The 19,939-nt window shown below is 47.9% G+C and overlaps 1 protein-coding gene across 1 annotated transcript in view; it reads right to left on the bottom strand.

The window, feature by feature from the left end:
- LOC142596566 (uncharacterized) overlaps positions 1 to 19,294 on the bottom strand; it is a 35,191-nt gene extending 15,897 nt beyond the window's left edge. Inside the window, 3 exon segments of the mRNA XM_075725748.1 lie at positions 8 to 1,701; positions 4,798 to 4,964; positions 19,182 to 19,294. Coding sequence (XP_075581863.1) covers positions 8 to 1,701; positions 4,798 to 4,964; positions 19,182 to 19,294 — 1,974 coding nt within the window.
- Between the last annotated feature and the right edge of the window lie 645 nt (positions 19,295 to 19,939).

Raw genomic sequence — 19,939 nt, 5'->3', positions numbered from 1 at the left:
ACGACACAATGGAAAAATCAGGGTGATCCAAATCTACTGCTTTATTTACAGTTGAAGTTTTCTGAGTTTCTCGTGTTTCTGTGCAAATAGGATACGAAATGCCAAAATATCTAGAATCTATCTTTTCAGGAATAGGTGAATTTAGTTTAATTCCTTGCTCCTCTGTTTCCTGAAGGGAGGAGAAAAACTCTGGTTTGGACTCTGTTTGCTTCTTTAAGTGAACATTTTGTGTTTCTGGTGGTGGGGTCTTTTGACTCTCTTTTTTTTTAGCAGAATGCAATAGACCTGAATGCTCAGTTTCTGACCATGCAGTTGATGAGTGACACTCAGTTTCTTGCTTCTCTGTTTCATATACAGAATGTGGTAAAAGCACGTGTTCAGACTCAGACTGTGCAGTTTCTGATGACTGAGGAATAATATTCTCCTGTTTTGTTTTAGATAGAGCAGAATATTTGGATTTAGCTGACGGAGCACTAGGTAAGTAAGATTGAACTGCTGACTTCTGTGCTTCCCTCTCAGGATGTTCTGACATGGATGCTGTAGGCAAAATAGGTTGGGTACTTCGTCTATCTATATTAACAAAATCTGCTGAAACCGACTGTGGTGCAGAATTGGGCTGAATTTCCTGCTCCATCAGTTCATCCAGAGGATCTGATGCTGTCAGCAGGGATTTGTCTGGTTTCTTGTTTGCAGTTTCAGCTGAAGGAAGCAGCACTTGTTTCTCTGATTTATTATCAGACTCTAATGAAACGGATGTTGATTGCTCTGTTATTGCCATTTTGGCTTCAGGTGAATAACTTTCCTGTTTCCTGGCTTCTTTGGGAGGGCAGGACTTCAGTGACTGTCCCGATACCTGATTTGGAGTCTCCAAAAGAGATTGTCTGTCTTTTCTTTCTTCATGCTGAAAAGTTGTTTCTGCACCCAAGCCTGAAAATCTGCTTGGTTTATCTTTCATTTTAACAGGTTTAACATTTTCAAATGAAACATCATCTTTATTAGTAAGCCATTTTTCAAGAGGCATTGTTGGTGAAGAATAGCTTTGATTTGAATGTGCTGCGGGTTGCTGTCTTTGCTCCCTTCTTCTCTCCAATGGTGTTTCAAGATTTCTACTTCTTCCTCTCTGGAAAGGTTTTGGATGTGTTGCTTCTGAAAGTGAACTGAACTTCTGCAATCTGTCTTTTACTGATGCTTCAAGGAACTGTTCAGAATCTCCTGAAACTGAGCTACTTCTCTGGATTCTAGTTTTCTCTAGTGTTTCAGGGGCTGGCCCAGTCCCTCCAAAAATTGAGTTGAAAAGCTGGATTCTAGCTTGTACTGGTCCTCCAAGGATCAGCCCTACTTTTCTCAGTCTGCTTTCTCTAAATATTGATATTATTGTAGCACATTTTACTGGCTCTTCTGCAATGGTCTCTAGATCTTCTTTGTCATCCAACATTTCCTCATCTGTATCTTGTGCTTCCATCTGTTCAACGTTTAACACTGAGCCCTGCACCTCTCCTAGAACAGTTCTTGGTTCTTGTCTCTGCATTCCAGAAGAGTCACATTTTTTATTGCCCTGGCCTCCCTTCAGATTTGTAGGCATCAGCACCCTATTTGAAGATTTACGCTTCCTTTTCTGAACAATCTTACCTTCATCCATGCTAAATATAACTTTTCCTGGAGGAGAACCTACTGGTGAATTTTCCATAATGTAAAGATCAGGCGTGCCTGTGACAAGCTGTGGGATGGTACGCAATGGTTAGAGGGACGGGGTGCTACTGTGAGCCCTCATCCTGTTGCCCAGAGGCATGATGGGGACGCTGCAGCACAGTTGAAGTCTGGCAGAGATGAGCCGGGGGCTCCTGAGATAGTAGGAGCTCACAAGGAAACCTTCGTGAAACACCCCGAGGGAAACAAGGGATGTTCCACTAAGAAGGTGACACGGCCAACAGTCCAGATGAAATGCCTCTACACGAACGCACGCAGCATGGGGAACAAACAGGAGGAGCTGGAAGCTGCTGTGCTACTAGACAGCTACGACCTGATTGCCATAACCGAAACCTGGTGGGACGAATCCCACAACTGGAATGTGGCTATTGCTGGCTACAGGCTGTTCAGAAGGGACAGGCGAGGAAGGAGGGGTGGAGGCGTTGCCCTCTACGTAAAGAAATCAATACAGTGTGAAGAGCTGTCCCTGAAGAATAGCCACGAGCAGGTCGAAAGCTTATGGGTAAGAGTCAGAGACAGAGGCAACAAAGGGAACCTTGTGGTTGGTGTCTACTACAGGCTGCCTGATCAAGGGGAGCCTGCTGACGAAGCCTTCTTCCTCCAGCTCCGGGAGGCTTCACGCTTGCAGACTCTTGTCCTGCTGGGGGACTTCAACCACCCCGACATTTGCTGGAAAAGCAACACGGCGAGCTGTAGGCAATCCAGGAGATTCCTGGAATGCATAGACGACAACTTCCTAAGCCAGGTAATAGACACACCTACCCGAGGGGACGCGATACTGGACTTGATGGTCACCAATGCAAGTGAGCTCATCGGTGATGTCAAGACTGGAGGCAGCCTGGGCTGCAGTGATCACGCATTGGTGGAGTTCACGCTCCTGAGGGACATGGGAAAAGCGAGGAGTGCAGTCAGGACCCTAAATTTTAGGAAAGCAAACTTCCAGCTCTTCAAGGAGTTAGTCAGAAGGACCCCCTGGGAGACGGTCCTCAGGGACAGGGGAACGGAACAGAGCTGGCAGATCTTGAAGGACACCTTCCATAGAGCACAAGAGCTATCAGTCCCCAAGTGTAAAAAATCAGACATGGATGGGAAGAGACCAGCATGGCTGAGTCGAGACCTGCTGGTCAAACTAAAGAGTAAGAGGGAACTGCACAGGCAGTGCAAGCAGGGACAGGTGTCCTGGGGGGAATACAGGGAAACGGCCCGGTTGTGTAGGGAGGAGGTCAGGAAGGCCAAGGCGAGGATGGAGCTGAATCTGGCAAGGGACGTAAAGAATAACAAGAAGGGCTTCTACAGGTATACCAACCAGAAAAGGGAGGTTAAAGAAAGCGTACCCCCCTTGATGAACAAGAAAGGTGAACTTGTATCAACGGACGAGGAGAAGGCTGAGGTACTCAACAACTTCTTTGCCTTGGTCTTCACCGGCAACCTCTCTCCTCACTCCTCCCGAATCGATGGACCAAAAGATGGGGAGCAGGGGGGTAAAGCCCCTCCCACTGTAAGGGAAGATCAGGTTCGAGACCACCTGAGGAACCTCAGTGTACACGAGTCTATGGGACCTGATGAGATGCATCCCAGAGTCCTGAGGGAATTGGCTGATGTAGTTGCCAAGCCACTCTCCATGATATTTGAAAAGTCATGGCAGGCAGGTGAAGTCCCTGCTGACTGGAAGAAGGGGAATGTTGTGCCCATTTTTAAAAAGGGAAGAAAGGAGGACCCTGGGAACTACCGACCTGTCAGCCTCACCTCTGTGCCTGGGAAGATCATGGAGCAGATCCTCCTAGAAGCTGTGCTCAAGCACATGGAGGACAGGGAGGTGATTCGAGACAGCCAGCATGGCTTCACCAAGGGCAAGCCCTGCCTGACCAACCTAGTGGCTTTCTATGGAGTGACTGCATCCGTGGACAAGGGAAAAGCAATGGATGTCATCTATTTCGACTTCTGTAAAGCCTTCGACACAGTCCCCCACAACATCCTTCTCCCTAAATTGGGGAGATATGGGTTTGATGGGTGGACTGTTCGGTGGATAAGGAAATGGCTGGATGGTCACATCCAGAGGGTCGTGGTCAATGGCTCGATGTCCACATGGAGACCGGTGACAAGTGGAGTCCCTCAGGGGTCCATACTGGGACCGGTGCTGTTTAACATCTTCATCAATGACACAGACAGTGGGATCGAGTGCACCCGCAGCAAGTTTGCAGACAACACCAAGCTGAGTGGTGCTGTTGACACACCAGGAGGACGAGATGTCATCCAGAGGGACCTGGACAAGCTGGAGAGGTGGGCCTGTGTGAACCTCATGAGGTTCAACAAGGCCAAGTGCAAGGTCCTGCACCTGGGACGGGGCAACCCCCGGTATCAGTACAGGCTGGGGGATGAAGGGATTGAGAGCAGCCCTGCGGAGAAGGACTTGGGGCTACTGGTAGATGAAAAGCTGGACATGAGCCGGCAATGTGCGCTTGCAGCCCAGAAAGCGAACCGAATCCTGGGCTGCATCAAAAGAAGTGTGGCCAGCAGGTCGAGGGAGGTGATTCTGCCCCTCTACTCTGCTCTGGTGAGACCTCACCTGGAGCCCTGCGTCCAGCTCTGGAGCCCTCAGCACAAGAAGGACATGGACCTGCTGGAGCGGGTCCAGAAGAGGGCCACCAAAATGACTCGAGGGCTGGAACACCTCTCCTATGAGGCCAGGCTGAGAGAGTTGGGATTGTTCAGCCTGGAGAAGAGAAGGCTGCGAGGAGACCTTATTGCGGCCTTCCAGTACTTAAAGGGGGCCTACAGAAAAGATGGGGAGAATCTATTTAACAAGGCCTGTTGTGACAGGGCAAGGAATAACAGATTTAAACTAAAGAAGAATAGATTTAGACTGGATATAAGGAAGAAATTTTTTACAATGAGGGTTTTGAAGCACTGGCACAGGTTGCCCAGAGAGGTAGTGGAGGCCCCATCCCTGGCAACATTCAAGGTCAGGTTGGACGGGGCTCTGAGCAACCTGATCTGGTTAAAGCTGTCCCTGCTCACTGCGGGGGGGGTGGGCTAGATGACCTCTAAAGGTCCGTTCCAACCCAAAGCATTCTATGATTCTATGATCAGAAGTTGTACTAGTTTCTGATGGCCAGGGAGTAGAACATCTGCTCAAACTGGTTTCCCAGGTTATCCCACTATCTTCACTTTGAAATATTACCATAGAAAAGGAAGGGTTAGTCATGATTTACTGCAGCTTAGATTTCACATCTTCACTTTGGCTAAGATCTTTTAAACTAAGAAAAAAAAAACACCGTAAATCATACAACAAATCAAATTATTGCAGTGAAATCTAAATTTTTGCATTAAAGCAAAAATACTTTTCAAAGTTGTAAAAATAATGCATGTGCATAAATTTTGAAACACAAGCATAAGCAAAGTCATATTTCATCTGACAAATGTATTTTAGATAATTTTTTGTAAAGCTGCATGTTGCAAGATTAGTTCAATGAAGGGGGGGGTGTTTAAATGCTCTTGACAATGCAGGAAAAACAGTCTTTGATCTGACTTTGTTTTGCCAGTGTGAGATTGAGCTGATTCTGGTGCTGTTCTCCAGTGCCTGGTTATCTCACAGTAATATAAACCTTGCACTAAACACTTATAAGATACTGTCAGTGTTTTATTAGCACCCACACTTGCTTTGTCTTTTTTTGCTTTGTAAATGATTATACAGTGCTCAAAGAATAGAGAATCTATCTGCTATTTTGTTACTGTCTTCTCATATGTTTCATCCTCTAAGCGCTCTACATGTTTAACAAAGTAATTTAGAATACATACAACAATAAAAATATACTGAGCCCTTGTTGCGTCAAGAGGGCTTTGGAAGGTCCCCAATTTATCCTTACAAGTCCAGTCGCGTTCAGTACACTGAACTATCACGATTACGGATTCACAAATAACGTAGGCACCTTTCGTCTAGTCGTGCTGCATGAACTACCACAGCCACACTTAAAGCGTCTGGTCGCGTTCAATGACCACTATCACAGCTAGACCAATAAATCAAAGCAATTTATTAAAGCAACAGACACACAGGTTCTTTGGATTACCGGTGATAAATTCACTGACTGCAAGGCACATGCAAATACCAAAGCTTTGGATAACACAGATGCATCAAAAGACATAAAAGCGACTCTATAGAGGTTTCTAAATTCCCTGGGGAGGCACTTGGTATAACCAAGTGTTTGATTCTTACCCAAAGGCGTCCCGATGGGGGGGAAGAGAGGCTCAGCCCGTCGACTGATCCCAGAGGTCAGAGTAGCACACGATGGTATCTTCCCTAACATCCCCTCTCTCTTAGGCCAATTTATAGTATTTTTACCTTTCAGGTGGAGCTTGAGGGACTCTAGTCATACATACTTTTGTTACGATTGGTGTAAAACTTTCTCGCTTCCTTTTAAAGGTACAGGCTCGGAAAAATTCAGAGCGCAGGCTCAGTGAGGAGTGGTCTCACCTTAGAGGCAGGTAGGTTTTGGGATGGAGGTGTGTTTTGGTATTATAATGATATTATAATGAGCAAAGTTTACCAAAAGGACAGCATTTCGTCAAAATCATGACAGTTTGTTGACTCAGGGTATCAATTATGCAGCTTATCGGTGCTGTGGTACCCCTCCGAGTTCCCTTATCACAGAGCTTGGCCGTGGTGTCTCCACACCACTCCTCCCTCTGGGCAGTTCCTCTTAGAGCCAGTGCACCAGGCTCCCCTGATGCTGCCGACATCCAAGGTTGCAGGCTTGGGGAACTCCCTGTGGGATAGATTCCTGGCATCCAGCTGCATTCCACCCGGAAAGCTTCTTCAGTGCTGTGCCTTTCTTGAAATCGTAAATCTAACTCTAATGTCTAAGTCACCTCCAGCAATTACTCCACAGCCCTCCCTGAATGAAATAACAATGTTTTATAAAGCTAACTTTAAACCTTATGATATGCAATCAGTATGCTGCAATTAAATCTCTCAGTTAAAAAAGAAAGGCTGGAGAATCATTTTCTTGGAAGCTTTAGGAAAAAAACAGTATTAGAAATAAGAGTGTAAAGAATAGTAAAAGCAATTAAAAGACATAATACTATTTTTTTTTAAAAAAGTCTTTTTAGGGTTACAATAGTTATTTCAAAAAAGCATAAAAAAAAGGTAATCATAATGCTCAACCCCAACATTCCTTGAGTAGATAGTGGTTCATTTAGGGAAATTGTGTTAGTAGCTGATGGAAAGAAAGGCAGAGTATCTTCTGGCAAAGGCAGAGGCTTCAGTAGAACAGAGTTAGCGAAGAAGTGGTGAAGTCTCTGTCACTCTCATGGAAGGATCATAGAATCATAGAATCATAGAATCATCTAGGTTGGAAAAGACCTTTAAGATCATCCAGTCCAACCATTAACCTACACTACCAAGCCCACTCTAGACTAATCAAGGGTAGACCAGACTAAACCATATCCCGAAGTGCCACATCTACCCGTTTTTTAAACGCCTCCAGGGATGGTGACTCCACCACCTCTCTGGGCAGCCTGTTCCAATGCCTGACCACCCTTTCCGTAAAGAAATTTTTCCTAATTTCCAGTCTAAACCTCCCCTGGCGCAGCTTAAGCCCATTTCCTCTTGTCCTATTGCTAGCTACTTGGGAGAAGAGACCAACACCCACCTCACTACAACCTCCTTTCAGGTAGTTGTAGAGAGCGATAAGGTCTCCCCTCAGCCTCCTCTTTTCCAGGCTAAACAACCCCAGTTCCCTCAGCCGCTCCTCATAAGACTTGTTCTCCAGACCCTTCACCAGCTTCGTTGCCCGCCTCTGAACACGCTCCAGCACCTCAATGTCTTTCTTGTAGTGAGGGGCCCAAAACTGGGCACAGTATTCCAGGTGCGGCCTCACCAGCGCTGAGTACAGGGGGACAATCACCTCCCTGCTCCTGCTGGCCACAGCATTCCTGATACAAGCCAGGATGCTGTTGGCCTTCTTGGCCACCTGGGCACACTGCTGGCTCATGTTCAGCCGGCTATCTACTAACACCCCCAGGTCCTTTTCGGCCAGGCAGCTTTCCAGCCACTCCTCCCCAAGCCTGTAGCGTTGCATGGGGTTGTTGTGACCGAAGTGCAGGACCCGGCACTTGGCCTTGTTGAACCTCATACAGTTGGCCACGGCCCATCGATCCAGTCTGTCCAGGTCCCTCTGCAGGGCCATCCTACCCTCGAGCAGATCGACACTCCCACCCAATTTGGTGTCGTCTGCAAACTTACTGAGGGTGCACTCGATCCCCTCATCCAGATCATTGATAAAGATATTGAACAAGACTGGCCCTAAAACAGAGCCCTGGGGAACACCGCTCGTGACCGGCCGCCAACTGGACTTAACACCATTTATCACTACTCTCTGGGCTCGGCCACCCAACCAGTTCTTTACCCAGCGAAGAGTATGCCTGTCTAAGCCGTGAGCTGCCAGCTTCCCGAGGAGGATATTATGCGAGACGGTGTCAAAAGCTTTGCTAAAGTCGAGGTAGATGACATCCACAGCCTTTCCATCATCTACCAGGCGGGTCACCAGGTCATAGAAGGAGATCAGGTTGGTCAAGCAGGACCTGCCTTTTGTGAACCCATGCTGGCTGGGCCTGATCCCCTGGTTGACCTGTACTTGCCGGTGGAGTTCGCTCAAGATGAACCTCTCCATAATCTTCCCCGGCACCGAGGTCAGGCTGACAGGCCTGTAGTTCCCCGGGTCCTCCTTCCGGCCCTTCTTGTAGATGGGCGTCACATTGGCAAGCCTCCAGTCATCAGGGACCTCCCCTGTTAACCAGGACTGCTGATAGATGATGGAAAGTGGCTTGGCAAGCTCCTCTGCCAGCTCCCTCAGTACTCTTGGGTGGATCCCATCCGGCCCCATAGACTTGTGAGCGTCCAGGTGGCATAGCAGGTCATTAACTGCTTCCTCCTGGACTATGAGGGCTCCATTCTGGTCCCTATCCCTATCCTCTTGCTCAAGGGCCTGAGTACCCTGGGGATGACCGGTCTGGCTGTTGAACACAGAGGCAAAGAAGGTGTTAAGTACTTCAGCCTTTTCCTTGTCCTCGGTGACAATGTTCCCCCCCACATCCAGCAAAGAATGGAGATCCTGCTTGGCTCTCCTTTTATTGCTGATGTACTTATAAAAGCATTTTTTATTGTCTTTTACAGCACTGGCCAGATTGAGTTCTAGCTGGGCTTTTGCCTTTCTAATTTCCTCCCTGCAGGACCTAACAAGATCCCTGTACTCCTCCTGAGCTGCCCGCCCCTTCTGCCAAAGGCGGTAGACTCTCCTTTTTTCCCTGAGTCCCCGCAAAAGCTCCCTATTCAGCCAGGCCGGTCGATTTCCCCTCCGGTTGGTCTTACGACACACGGGGACAGCCCGCTCCTGCGCCCTTAAGACTTCCTTCTTGAAGAGGGCCCAGCCTTCCTGGACACCTTTGCCCTTCAGGACCGCCTCCCAAGGGACTTTCCCAACCAGGGTCCTGAAGAGGGCAAAGTCTGCCCTCCGGAAGTCCATGGTAATAGTTTTGGTGCCCCTCCGCTTAGCATCACCCAAAATTGAGAACTTTATCATGTCGTGGTCGCTAAGCCCGAGACGGCCTCCGACCTCGACATTTCCCACAAGCCCTTCTCTGTTGGTAAACAGCAGGTCAAGCGGGGCACCTCCCCTGGTAGGCTCGCTTACCAGCTGCATTAGAAAGTTATCCCCCACATGCTCTAGGAACTTCCAAGACTGCTGCCTCTCTGCTGTGTGGTATTTCCAGCAGATGTCTGGCAAGTTGAAGTCCCCCATGAGAACAAGGGCTAGCGATTGCGACACTTCTGCCAGCCGCTTATAGAATGCCTCATCTACCTCTACCTCCTGGTTGGGTGGTCTATAGCAGACTCCCAACAGGACATCCGCCTTTCCAGCCTTCCCCCTCATCCTTACCCATAAGCATTCCACCTTGTCATCACCACTGTCAAGCTCTATGCAGTCGAAACACTCCCTAACATACAGAGCCACCCCACCGCCTTTCCTACCCTGCCTATCCCTTCTGAAGAGCTTATAGCCCTCCAGTGCAGCACTCCAGTCATGAGAGTCGTCCCACCACGTTTCCGTGATGGCGACTATGTCATAGCCATCCTGCTGCACAAGGGCCTCCAGCTCCTCCTGTTTGTTGCCCATGCTACGTGCATTGCTGTACATGCACTTAAGCTGGGCTGTCGATTTTGCCCCCAATGTTGCCATGCCGCCCCTGGGCTCCTTACTAGCGGGCCTGTTTATATCCCCTTCCCCCTTCAAACCTAGTTTAAAGCCCTCTCAATGAGTCCCGCCAACTCTTGGGCGAGAATCCTTTTCCCCCTTGGAGACAGCCGATCTCCATCAGCCGCCAGCAGGCCCGGTGCCGTGTAGACCTCCCTGTGATCGAAGAACCCAAAATTCCAGCGATGGCACCAGCCTCTGAGCCACCTGTTAATCAGGTGAGTTTTCCCATTCCTTTCAGTGTTCCTTGCTGCCACTGACGGGATAGAGGAAAACACAACCTGTGCTCCCGATCCTGCGAGCAATCGCCCCAGTGCCCTGAAGTCCCTCTTCATTGGCCTAGGACTTCTCTCTGCAATCTCGTCACTGCCCACCTGTATAACCAGCAGTGGGTAATAATCGGAGGGCCTCACGAGGTCAGGCAGTTTCCTCGTAATGTCCCTAACCCGGGCCCCAGGGAGGCAGCAGACTTCCCTGTGGGATGGGTCCGGGCGGCAGATCGGGCCCTCAGTTCCCCGCAGGAGGGAATCCCCCACCACAATCACCCTCCTTTTTTTCTTAACAGGGGCAGTCGTAATCCGTGGGGGTGACTGACTGGCCCTCGGCAACCCCCTGGCTGGACCTTCCCCTTCACCTCCCTCCCCGCTTGCCTGGCCCTCAACCTCCAGAGCCCCGTATCTGTTGTGTAGGGGCAGCTGGGGAGGTGAGGGAGGCCGGGAGGGGATGTAAACCTATGGCCACACAATGTCCAACTTCCACTGAACATAGGGAGGGGTCACTTTCTAGATGATTAGGATAAGGCAAAATTGAAGAAATCTGGCTCCTGACCCTGGGATCGGAGAAGCAGAACCCAGCTGACTGACTGCCACAGGCTGCAACCCAGCACCATGTGGGTGCCAGAGATGCCTGCAGGCTGCAGAGGTGGGGGACACCCTTGAGGAGCAGTTGGCACCGCTCCGGAGGGTGCCAAGCACATGGCAGAAGGCAGAGGTCTTTGAAGGAGTGTGACAGATACACTCCTCCTGTTTGAAGTAACTGAACTTTGGTCCAGGCACATGCTCCGCAAGTAGGCCTAACCAAAGTTAATCCTATTGTGTGAGGCTATCGGCAAGAACCCAGCACCAAAACCAAAAAATCCCTGCTGTGGCTGGAGACTGGGCTGATAAGCGGCAGAAACTGCATGAACACCGCAGAAAATCTGACTACAAATCAACCACTTTACGCTATAAATATCTGCAGCCATCAGGGTACATTCAGCTCTCCCTCCGTAGCAGCTGGCTGCACGGCAGGGATCTCCCCTTGAGTAGGGACACCTCTCAAGGTTACCCCTCGAGGCCGAGAGATCCCTTACCTGACACCAGGCATCGATGGGTTGGTAAGTGACATTTTTTGCATGCATGTAACATTTAAGATATATATAGTAAGCTTACGCAATAATCTTTGTATCCCATACTAACTTTAACTGTAGTAAATAGAGGATTGACTGCCAATCCATCTGTACTTATTAAATATTTTATATACCTAATTTTACTAATTAGAACTCAATAAACTAACTACTAGATCAGATCTGAGTGATCTCTGACTCTTCTCCTGCGACAAGGAGGAGAAGAGGAAATCCTGAGGGGAGTCATAATCTCTCCATCAAGCAAACTCTCCTAACCATAATGTTTTTGTAAAGGGCACTCAGCAAAACCACGCAGTACCTACTGGAAACAAAAAGGTAATTCTGATACTAGCAGTGCTGGCCTTATTTTTCCACGAATTTGCTCTCCAGAGCACAGCATAAGAAGGGCTGCACTGGGCTGGCCCACACCGAGGTCCACGCAGACTGATACACGGACCATCTCATCTCTGATGTGCTCGGTGCTAACTGAAGACTGAAGTCATCCTGTGGGACAACAGCCTGACCAGGCAGTGGTGGGACAATGTGGTATTGAAGCCCAGTGATAGGACTTAGAGCCAGTTGTGGTGACCGGGCTGTACTGGAGACCGTGCCTAGCAGGACAGCTTGGACTAAAGCCCACAATTCAATGCAAGACTGACAGTGCAATATTAAATAATCACGTCTTAGCCAAAACCCCCCAAACACCCAGCCTCCAAACAAAAAACAAAAACCCATCATGTGCGGCTGTTTATCTGTACTACAGCCTAGGTGTAGTACTCTCTAGCAAGGCTAGCTCTATAAGGTAAGATTTATAGGTCAGCAGAAAAGACAAAGCAAACAGTTCTATACCAACTTTGCTGCTAGCTTTTCCTTTGCCAGTTTCATGGCTTGGCATTAGGTTGTCTTGGGCATAGCAGAAAAAAAAAAAAATCAATATCATTAGTACTGAGGAAGCTTTCAGGGCTTATTTGAGTCCACAATAACAGATGCCTAATCTTTTTTTTTACATTTTTCAACTTCTCAATAGCCCTCATATTTTTTTACCTATTTTTCTGCACTACCTGGTGTTAAATAAAACCCCATGCAGAACAGAGCAGTACTCCCACTTCAGCTGATATTAGCGAATAAGAATAGGCTGCCCTGGCCCTGCCTATGCAAAAAAGCTTGAATTATTCATGTCATTGTCTCATATCCAATGTTGTAGTCACAGTCTATATTCCTCTACAGTACAGTGAGCTGGTGCTTTTTATTTTTAAGACCAGAATGAAAGACACAGAAATCAGGCATTTTCTCCCAATATACTTCCAAATGCTGCCCTAGTTTTGTATACAATTTGTACACTGCACAGTAGTAGCTGAAAGACCCCTCTCTAGTCAGAGGAAGTGTCTGCCATTGCAAAAAGACATTCACAATGTTTCAGCTCCATAAATGCACGTATGAAACCACTGACATCCAGGGACAAAAGCCAGTGCTGCCTTTTTTTCCACATAGACATTTCACACCCAATCCTGTTGGCACATGTGTTGTCAGTCTGTTATTTCCATGCTAGGACACTAGCTCAAACCTTTTATAATTCTTGAAGACACTGACAACCTTTTTGTGCTTCCTGTCATAATAGCTCAAAACCAGATTTTTCTTATCACCACCTCCTGCTTCTCAGAGTCCTCTGCTTCTCACTACAACTTCCATTCTGCATCTGCTGGGATTTCAGGTTTCTAGTCCAGGCCAGCAGGCTGGGTACACGTTCCCTTATGTATCTTACCAGGGAAGAGTTTTCACCTCCCCAGCTGCTAGAGCAGTTGTGTTCAGACATGCTGAGTGAGGTCTGTCCATCTGTACTACATCACCATCATTGCAGAGAAGTATAGCCAGCCCATCAGCTTTCTAAAATCCTCCAGACCCTCCCTTCATCCTCTTCACATCAGACCTTGTCACTCCTGGTATCAATAAAATTTGTTGCTGTTTGCTGCATGACACCTTGCAAGCTGAAAACAACCCAGATAAAATGACTGAGATGTCAAGCTGTGGCAATAGTCTACACTGAAAAGATCTCTCATCTCCTAAAGGCTCCTACCTGAACCCTGCAGACACAGGGCAGGGGGTAAAAAAATTGGTATTGGCCAACTTGCCTTCCCAGTTGAAGGAAATATTTTCTTTTTCTGTGTTAGTGTTTTTGTTCTGTACATTCCTGTAGTTTTTGCCTTTATCATGCTGCTCAGATATTCCAGCGGGTACATAAACCAGTTAACCAGTAAACTATCTTCTTATAGCTAGACTTTAATCTCTCAGTTATCATCACAAAAATTCAAACCTTCAAAAATTCAAAACTTCATACTCATGTTTGCCTTAAAATACACAATACACACTTTTAAAATATTTTCCCTGTTTAGATGATTAATTCTACATGGACCTAGAAACAAAAGACATCTGCCACAATCCGTCAATCTCATAGTAAAATGCCCAAAGGCAAGACAATATTGCATGAACTCTCTGAAGATCAGTGGGTGAACCTGAACCTGAACTTTTCTACTTTTTATGTGCATGCATCATAATTTTGGGGCAAGTCATAAACTCTGCTGAAGCTTTTGGGATTTTATTGAACACTCTGAAGATACTTATGAATTAAGTGGCACATACCCTATAGGAAAGCAGTTCCCATTGGACAGGCACTATTTTCTGTTAGTCCTCAGAAGCGCTGTCAGTAACACGAGGGGGCCCGAGAGCTGATGGGAAGAAAACAAACCTAACCCTGACACACCACCAGAGCCCCGTATGCAGGTGCCCACTCACGCTTGGTGGGGAAGAGCAGGTTGCAGATGCCAGGCTGCTCAGCCGCATGGTGAAAATTGCAGCAAAAGCTGTGCCAGGCTCCATGGCTGCAACAGAGGGACTGGTGTGGAATTGGAACAGGACCATCAGGGCTCAGGGCGTGTAGCGTGATGGGAGTAGGGTCCTGGTGGAACACCAGGACTCTTCTGCTTCTGTCACACGAGCGCTTGCTGACCTTGGGCCAGCCATCTTGCTGCCTAATTCTTTTATAAAATAGGAATGAGGATATTTAGCATGCTTGAAAGATGGAAACAGAAGAAGTTCCCGCTGACTGCAACGTTGCTGTATTGGGTTTGTGTGGCAAGGTTTTGGTAGCAGGGGGGCTACAGGGGTGGCTTCTGTGAGAAGCTGCTAGAAGCTTCCCCTATGTCCAATAGAGCCCATGCCAGCCAGCTCCAAGATGGATCTGCCACTGGCCAAGACCGAGCCAATCAGCGACAGTGGTAGCACCTCTGGGATAACATATTTAAGAAGGGGGGGAAAAAAACCACCCAAACCCAACCCAGGCACAAACTGCAGCTGGAGTGAGGAATGAGAATATGTAAGAGGAACAATTCTGCAGACACCAAGGTCAGTGAAGAAGGAGGGGGAGGAGATGCTCCAGGCACCAGAGCAGAGATTCCCCTGCAGCCCCTGGTGAAAACCATGGTGAGGCAGCTGTGCCCTGCACCCATGGAGGTCCATGGTGGAGCAGATAGCCACCTGCAGCCCGGGGAGGACCCCATGCTGGAGCAGGTGGATGCCCGAAGGAGGCTGTGACCCCGTGGAGAGCTCACGCTGGAGCAGGCTCCTGGCAGGACCTGTGGCCCCATGGAGAGAGAGGAGCCCACGCTGGAGCAGGTTTGCTGGCAGGACTTGTGACCCCGCGGGGGACCCACGCCGGAGCAGTCTGCTCCTGAAGGACTGCACCCCGTGGAAGGGATCCACGCTGGAGCAGTTCGTGAAGAACTGTAGCCCATGGGAAGGACCCACGTTGGAGAAGTTCGTGGAGCAGGGGAAGAGTGTGAGGAGTCCTCCCCTTGAGCGGCAGAGACGATGCGTGATGAACTGACTTCAACCCCCATTCCCCATCCCCCTGCGCTGCTTGGGGGGAGGAGGTAGAGAAAATCGTGAGTGGAGCGGAGCCCAGGAAGAAGGGAGGGGGTGGGGGGAAGGTGTTTTAAGATTTGATTTTATTTCTCATTACCCTACTCAGTTTTGATTGTTAATAAATTAAACCGATTTTCCCCAAGTCGAGTCTGTTTTGCCTGTGATGGTAATTGCTGAGTGATCCCTCTTCTCCTTATCTCAACCCACGAGCTTTTTCGTTATATTTTCTCTCCCCTGTCTAGTTTGAGAAGGGGAGTGATAGAGCAGCTTTGGTGGGCACTTGGCATCCAGCCAGGGTCAGCCCACCACAGTTGCCCAACCAGGTGCTGTTCAACTGCATGCAGAGGAGGAAGACAAAAGCAGCAGGGAGCTTGGGGTTGTTAAAAATAAATCAGTGACAGCAGGGTCCAGGACAGGCTGTCTTCAGCCAAGTTTGCATATTGGTTACAACTCCTCTAAGCTACGTTTTCAAAGCACAAAAAATTCTATTCTGTAACAGGGGCTTGAAAACCTGTTTGTCAACAAATAGTTTACAGACTAAGTATGTCTCAGGGGCTCAGCCCAGCTGTTCTTGCTTAGCCAGCACCTCCCAGGCATTCTGCCCAGGCACTAAGCACAGGAGAAGGCCTTAAGCTCAACAACCACACTGACATTTGCAACAACAAAATTTAAGCAGTTAGAGTCAGTTTTATTTGACTTTACTAAGCTATTTCTGAGCACTCAGTGCAGTTACCATATCTGTGCCAAAACCAAAATTTTACATCTCTATTAGCCTAATTAAATGCTGTTAAAAGCCTCTCTGTTAGACTTTGACCTCTCTTATTAGTAAGACAGTTAGAGATAGACTCTGCAATTCTTAATATAACTGAGAGCTAAAGGGAATGATTGCTGTGATTTAATTAAATGGTGAGATGCAATGCCCAAGTTTGCATTTTGGAGGCTGTGAGAGACTGAAAGAGTTAATGTCTCAAACATTGTGGCAGACAAGTTAAGGTCTGCATAGAGACAAGTTAAGGACTCCATAGCGACAAACTGGGGTCTGCATAGCACCACAGAGCCAGGAGAACATATGGGAGGATCTGCAGTCCTGCCTTCTGATGTGCCTTACAACACATCACATATGACCAGAGATCATACAGAGTTCATTTGAGGAAGGGGCTCACGACCATCTCAAAGATCCGTCGTACCCACCCCCCCTACAATGGCATCTGCACAGATGATGAAGAACATTCTGGAACAAGAGCCATATAAGTCCTCAAGGGGGTGAGACTAGAGGCAGGGACTAGCCTATAAAAAACAAAACTTTGAGGACTCCACATGGCTACTGCTCCAGACCTGCCTCTCCCACCCAGTGCCAGCACTGCCGGCACAGCCGGAGGCCCTGTGCTCCAACAACAGCGCGACCACCACTGGAAGGCTGCCACGTGTGCACCCACTACCGGAGGATTGCCACGTTTACCACTGTCGTGTTTTCAGCTGGGATAGAGTTAATTTTCTTCCTAGTAGCAGGCATAGTGCTGTGTTTTGGATTTAGGATGAGAAGAATGCTGATAACACGCTGATGTTTGAGTTGTTGCTAAGTACTGCTTATGCCAGTCAAGGACTTTTCAGCTTCCCATGCTCTGCCAGGTGCACAAGAATCTGGGAGGGGGCACAGCCAGGACAGTTGATCCAAACTGACCAAAGGGCTATTCCATACCATATGACGTCATGCTCAGTATATAAACTGGGGGGGGTTGGCCGGGGAGCAGGGATCGCTGCTCGGGAACTGTCTGGGTATCGGTCAGCGGGTGGTGAGCAATTGCACTGTGCGTCACTTGCTTTGGATATTGTTATTACTATTATCATTATTATATTCTTATTATTATCATTACTATTTTCCTTTATTTCAGTTATTAAACTGTTCTTATCTCAACCCAGGAGTGTTTCTCACTCTTACTCCTCCGATTCTCTCCCCCATCCCATCGGGGTAGGGGGAGTGAGCAAGCGGCTGCGTGGTGCTTTGTTGCTGGCTGGGGCTAAACCATGACAACCATCCACGTTGCAGGAGCCAAGGGTGTTCATCTCTCTCTCTCTCTCCCCCCTCTCTCCCTCCCTCCTTTTATTTTTTCCTTTTTCCTTTCCTCTTATAAGTATTTCAATTAGAACCCATGTTGCCTATTGTTGCACTTTCCTTGTTCAGGTTGCCTACTGTTATGCTTTCCAAGTTCAGGTTGTTTTTTTACCGTCAATAAATTGTTTAATTGATTGTTTGGTGTCAGTTCACCTTAATTTAGCCCAAGGGAATCACAGAACCACCATGATCCTCCCTGGGCAGTGCAATTTGAATTGTGACAGAGGCTGCCAGCCAGAAGCAAGACCCAGCTGCAGGGAGCTACTAAAAGGCACCTATGGAGAAGCCATCCTCCCACCACAAGCAGTAAATAACTGTGAGGCTACATATATTTCCCTCCCTTTAAGGGAAAAGTTAGCCATTCCCACTTATGTTTTACAATTTGAGTTTTATTATTAGCCATTGCATTACTAGCAGATTGCATTAAAAAATATCCACAGTTGTGTGTTAGCTGTCTGCAGTGAGTAGCTCCGCTCCATTGACTTCAGCTTGTTTTCTCATAGGATTGCAGCTACACCCACAGGCAAGTCACATTTATAGTTGCATAGCCCCTCTCTCTGCCAGTATGGGACTGAAGAGTCAGCATCTCCCTCAGGAGAAAAGCAGCATTACACACTGGGGGTGTCCTCCCACTTCTTTGGAAAACTAGCTCTCTCTTTCCACTGCAAGGAGGTTTTCCTACAGTCCTGGGCTACGTTTCCATTTGAATTTCGTTCCTGCAGCACTCAGGGTGGGTTAGGCTTCACAGAGTCCCCTCACCTCTCTTCTGCCATCTTACTCTCTTCCAGTGCCCATCAGCAAAGTTAGAAAGTGCTTTGAACTTTGATATACTCAGAGAGGTTTGTAAATGCAGGATGGTTCCACAGCACTTAGGTTTTAGGAACTGTATGATCCAAATTTCTTAAAAACATGGTTTCTAAAAATACCTTAAATTGTCAACATTAATGTTTTTGGTTCTTCCTACAGTATCCACCCAAAACTGATGGGCTTTACTCAAGACAAGGAAGAAATCTTGCAACCCAATATGTGCAGGTGGACTCTCAGGCCTCATGGTCTCTTTTTGAAACTAACAGCATTTGCATGGCCAGAGGAGTCTGTAAACATGGATCGAATTGCAGATGCCTCCACATCCTGCACAGGACCAGTGCCATGTGCTGGGCCACTGTCTCGTTATTTTCCTGACAGTAAGAACGCAATATTAAGACAACAGTTTCTGTGCAAGAGTTATTAAGAAAAAAAAATAAAATAAAATCAAAGTGATAAAATATTCCTCATTCCACCCAAAAAAATCAGCCACACAAATCCTGACCAGCAGTGGTGAATGCATGGAACAGGTTTTTCCTCTTTGGGGAAGAAGAGATTGAAGAGGGAGGGACAAGTGGGAAGGAAGAAAGGGCAGTAAAAAGGAACAAATTTCAATGTGCCACTATATTCTTTGACCGTTTTTTCCCTGACAGGCAAATCTGCAGAGCATTTAAGATTGATATGTGACAAAGAGTCAGCCAGAAAGGGAGGAGCAGAGGGAGATGCCACTTGAGCTGGCATGCCAGAGGATCTTTAAATAGAAAAGCTTTCAGGGAACTCAGGGCAGGCGCTTAATGCACAAAACTTAATTGCAGCCATACCTATTGGACAACCCCCCACACACGCACACACACACTTTTTATCTGTGGCAATCGGGGAAGGGAAGGGAGGAAAAGGCACTAAACCCAGTGCTGGGCCCCAATCCTGGCATCCTACCCAGGGCTGGTGCTTTGAGAGGAAGGTGCCAGCTTCCCCTGAGGCCGTGAGTCCCTGGGGGAGGCAGTACCTGTTAGTCAGCTCCTCTGCTTCTTCTGGGTCCACAGCCGCCTCCTCTTCATCCTCTATGAAGGATGAGGTCTCGGATGCCCTGTCACACTCAGTGCCATGGTACCCTTCCATGCCCTTCCCAGCTCAGGCTGTTGCTGGTGGTTTTTATCCCCAACCCTGTCCTCCCCAGGGTTGCCTGAAGCAACTGTCATCCCCAGCAGCTCTCACTTCTGACTCAGGGCAGTCTTTAAATAGAAGGCAGTGAAGTTACAGCACCAAGTCGCTGCTGGTCCTACCCTGGGTCCTAGGGTGCCAGGACACGTGACAAAACCTGACAGCCATCTATCTGGGCTGCTCAGGCCCTTTGCCTGCCCATTGCTGCTGCAGAGGTATTTTTACAACAAAGACAGCGGAGCAGGGCAGGGGCAGGGAGGAAGGAGCTGGGGCCCCGGCGGACCTTCCCAAACCAGCTCTAATGAATTTCGGGTGGACAGCACACATGAAGTAGAAGGAGAGTTTTCTTGTGCCCCCCACAGAAAGGTGCATTTAGCATGTTCAAAAGCAAGTTCTAACCCTGAGCCCACCAGGAGACTCAGAGTGCCTTAAGGCAAGACTAATTTGAGGGAGATCAAATACAATTACTAGTGGATGAGCCTATGACACGAGCCTTTAAAAATTAATACCATACTGTAAGAGGTATCAGATGCACTGTAGTTTTTAACAACATGCAGGGAATATATTTGAACCCCCAAATTTGTTTATGTGTTAAATCACAGG

The sequence above is a fragment of the Pelecanus crispus genome, chromosome W (assembly GCF_030463565.1).
Source record: "Pelecanus crispus isolate bPelCri1 chromosome W, bPelCri1.pri, whole genome shotgun sequence".
NCBI classification, from domain to species: domain Eukaryota; kingdom Metazoa; phylum Chordata; class Aves; order Pelecaniformes; family Pelecanidae; genus Pelecanus; species Pelecanus crispus.
The sequence above is the reverse complement of the archived record's forward strand: the minus strand, read 5'-3'. Positions and strand labels throughout refer to the sequence as shown.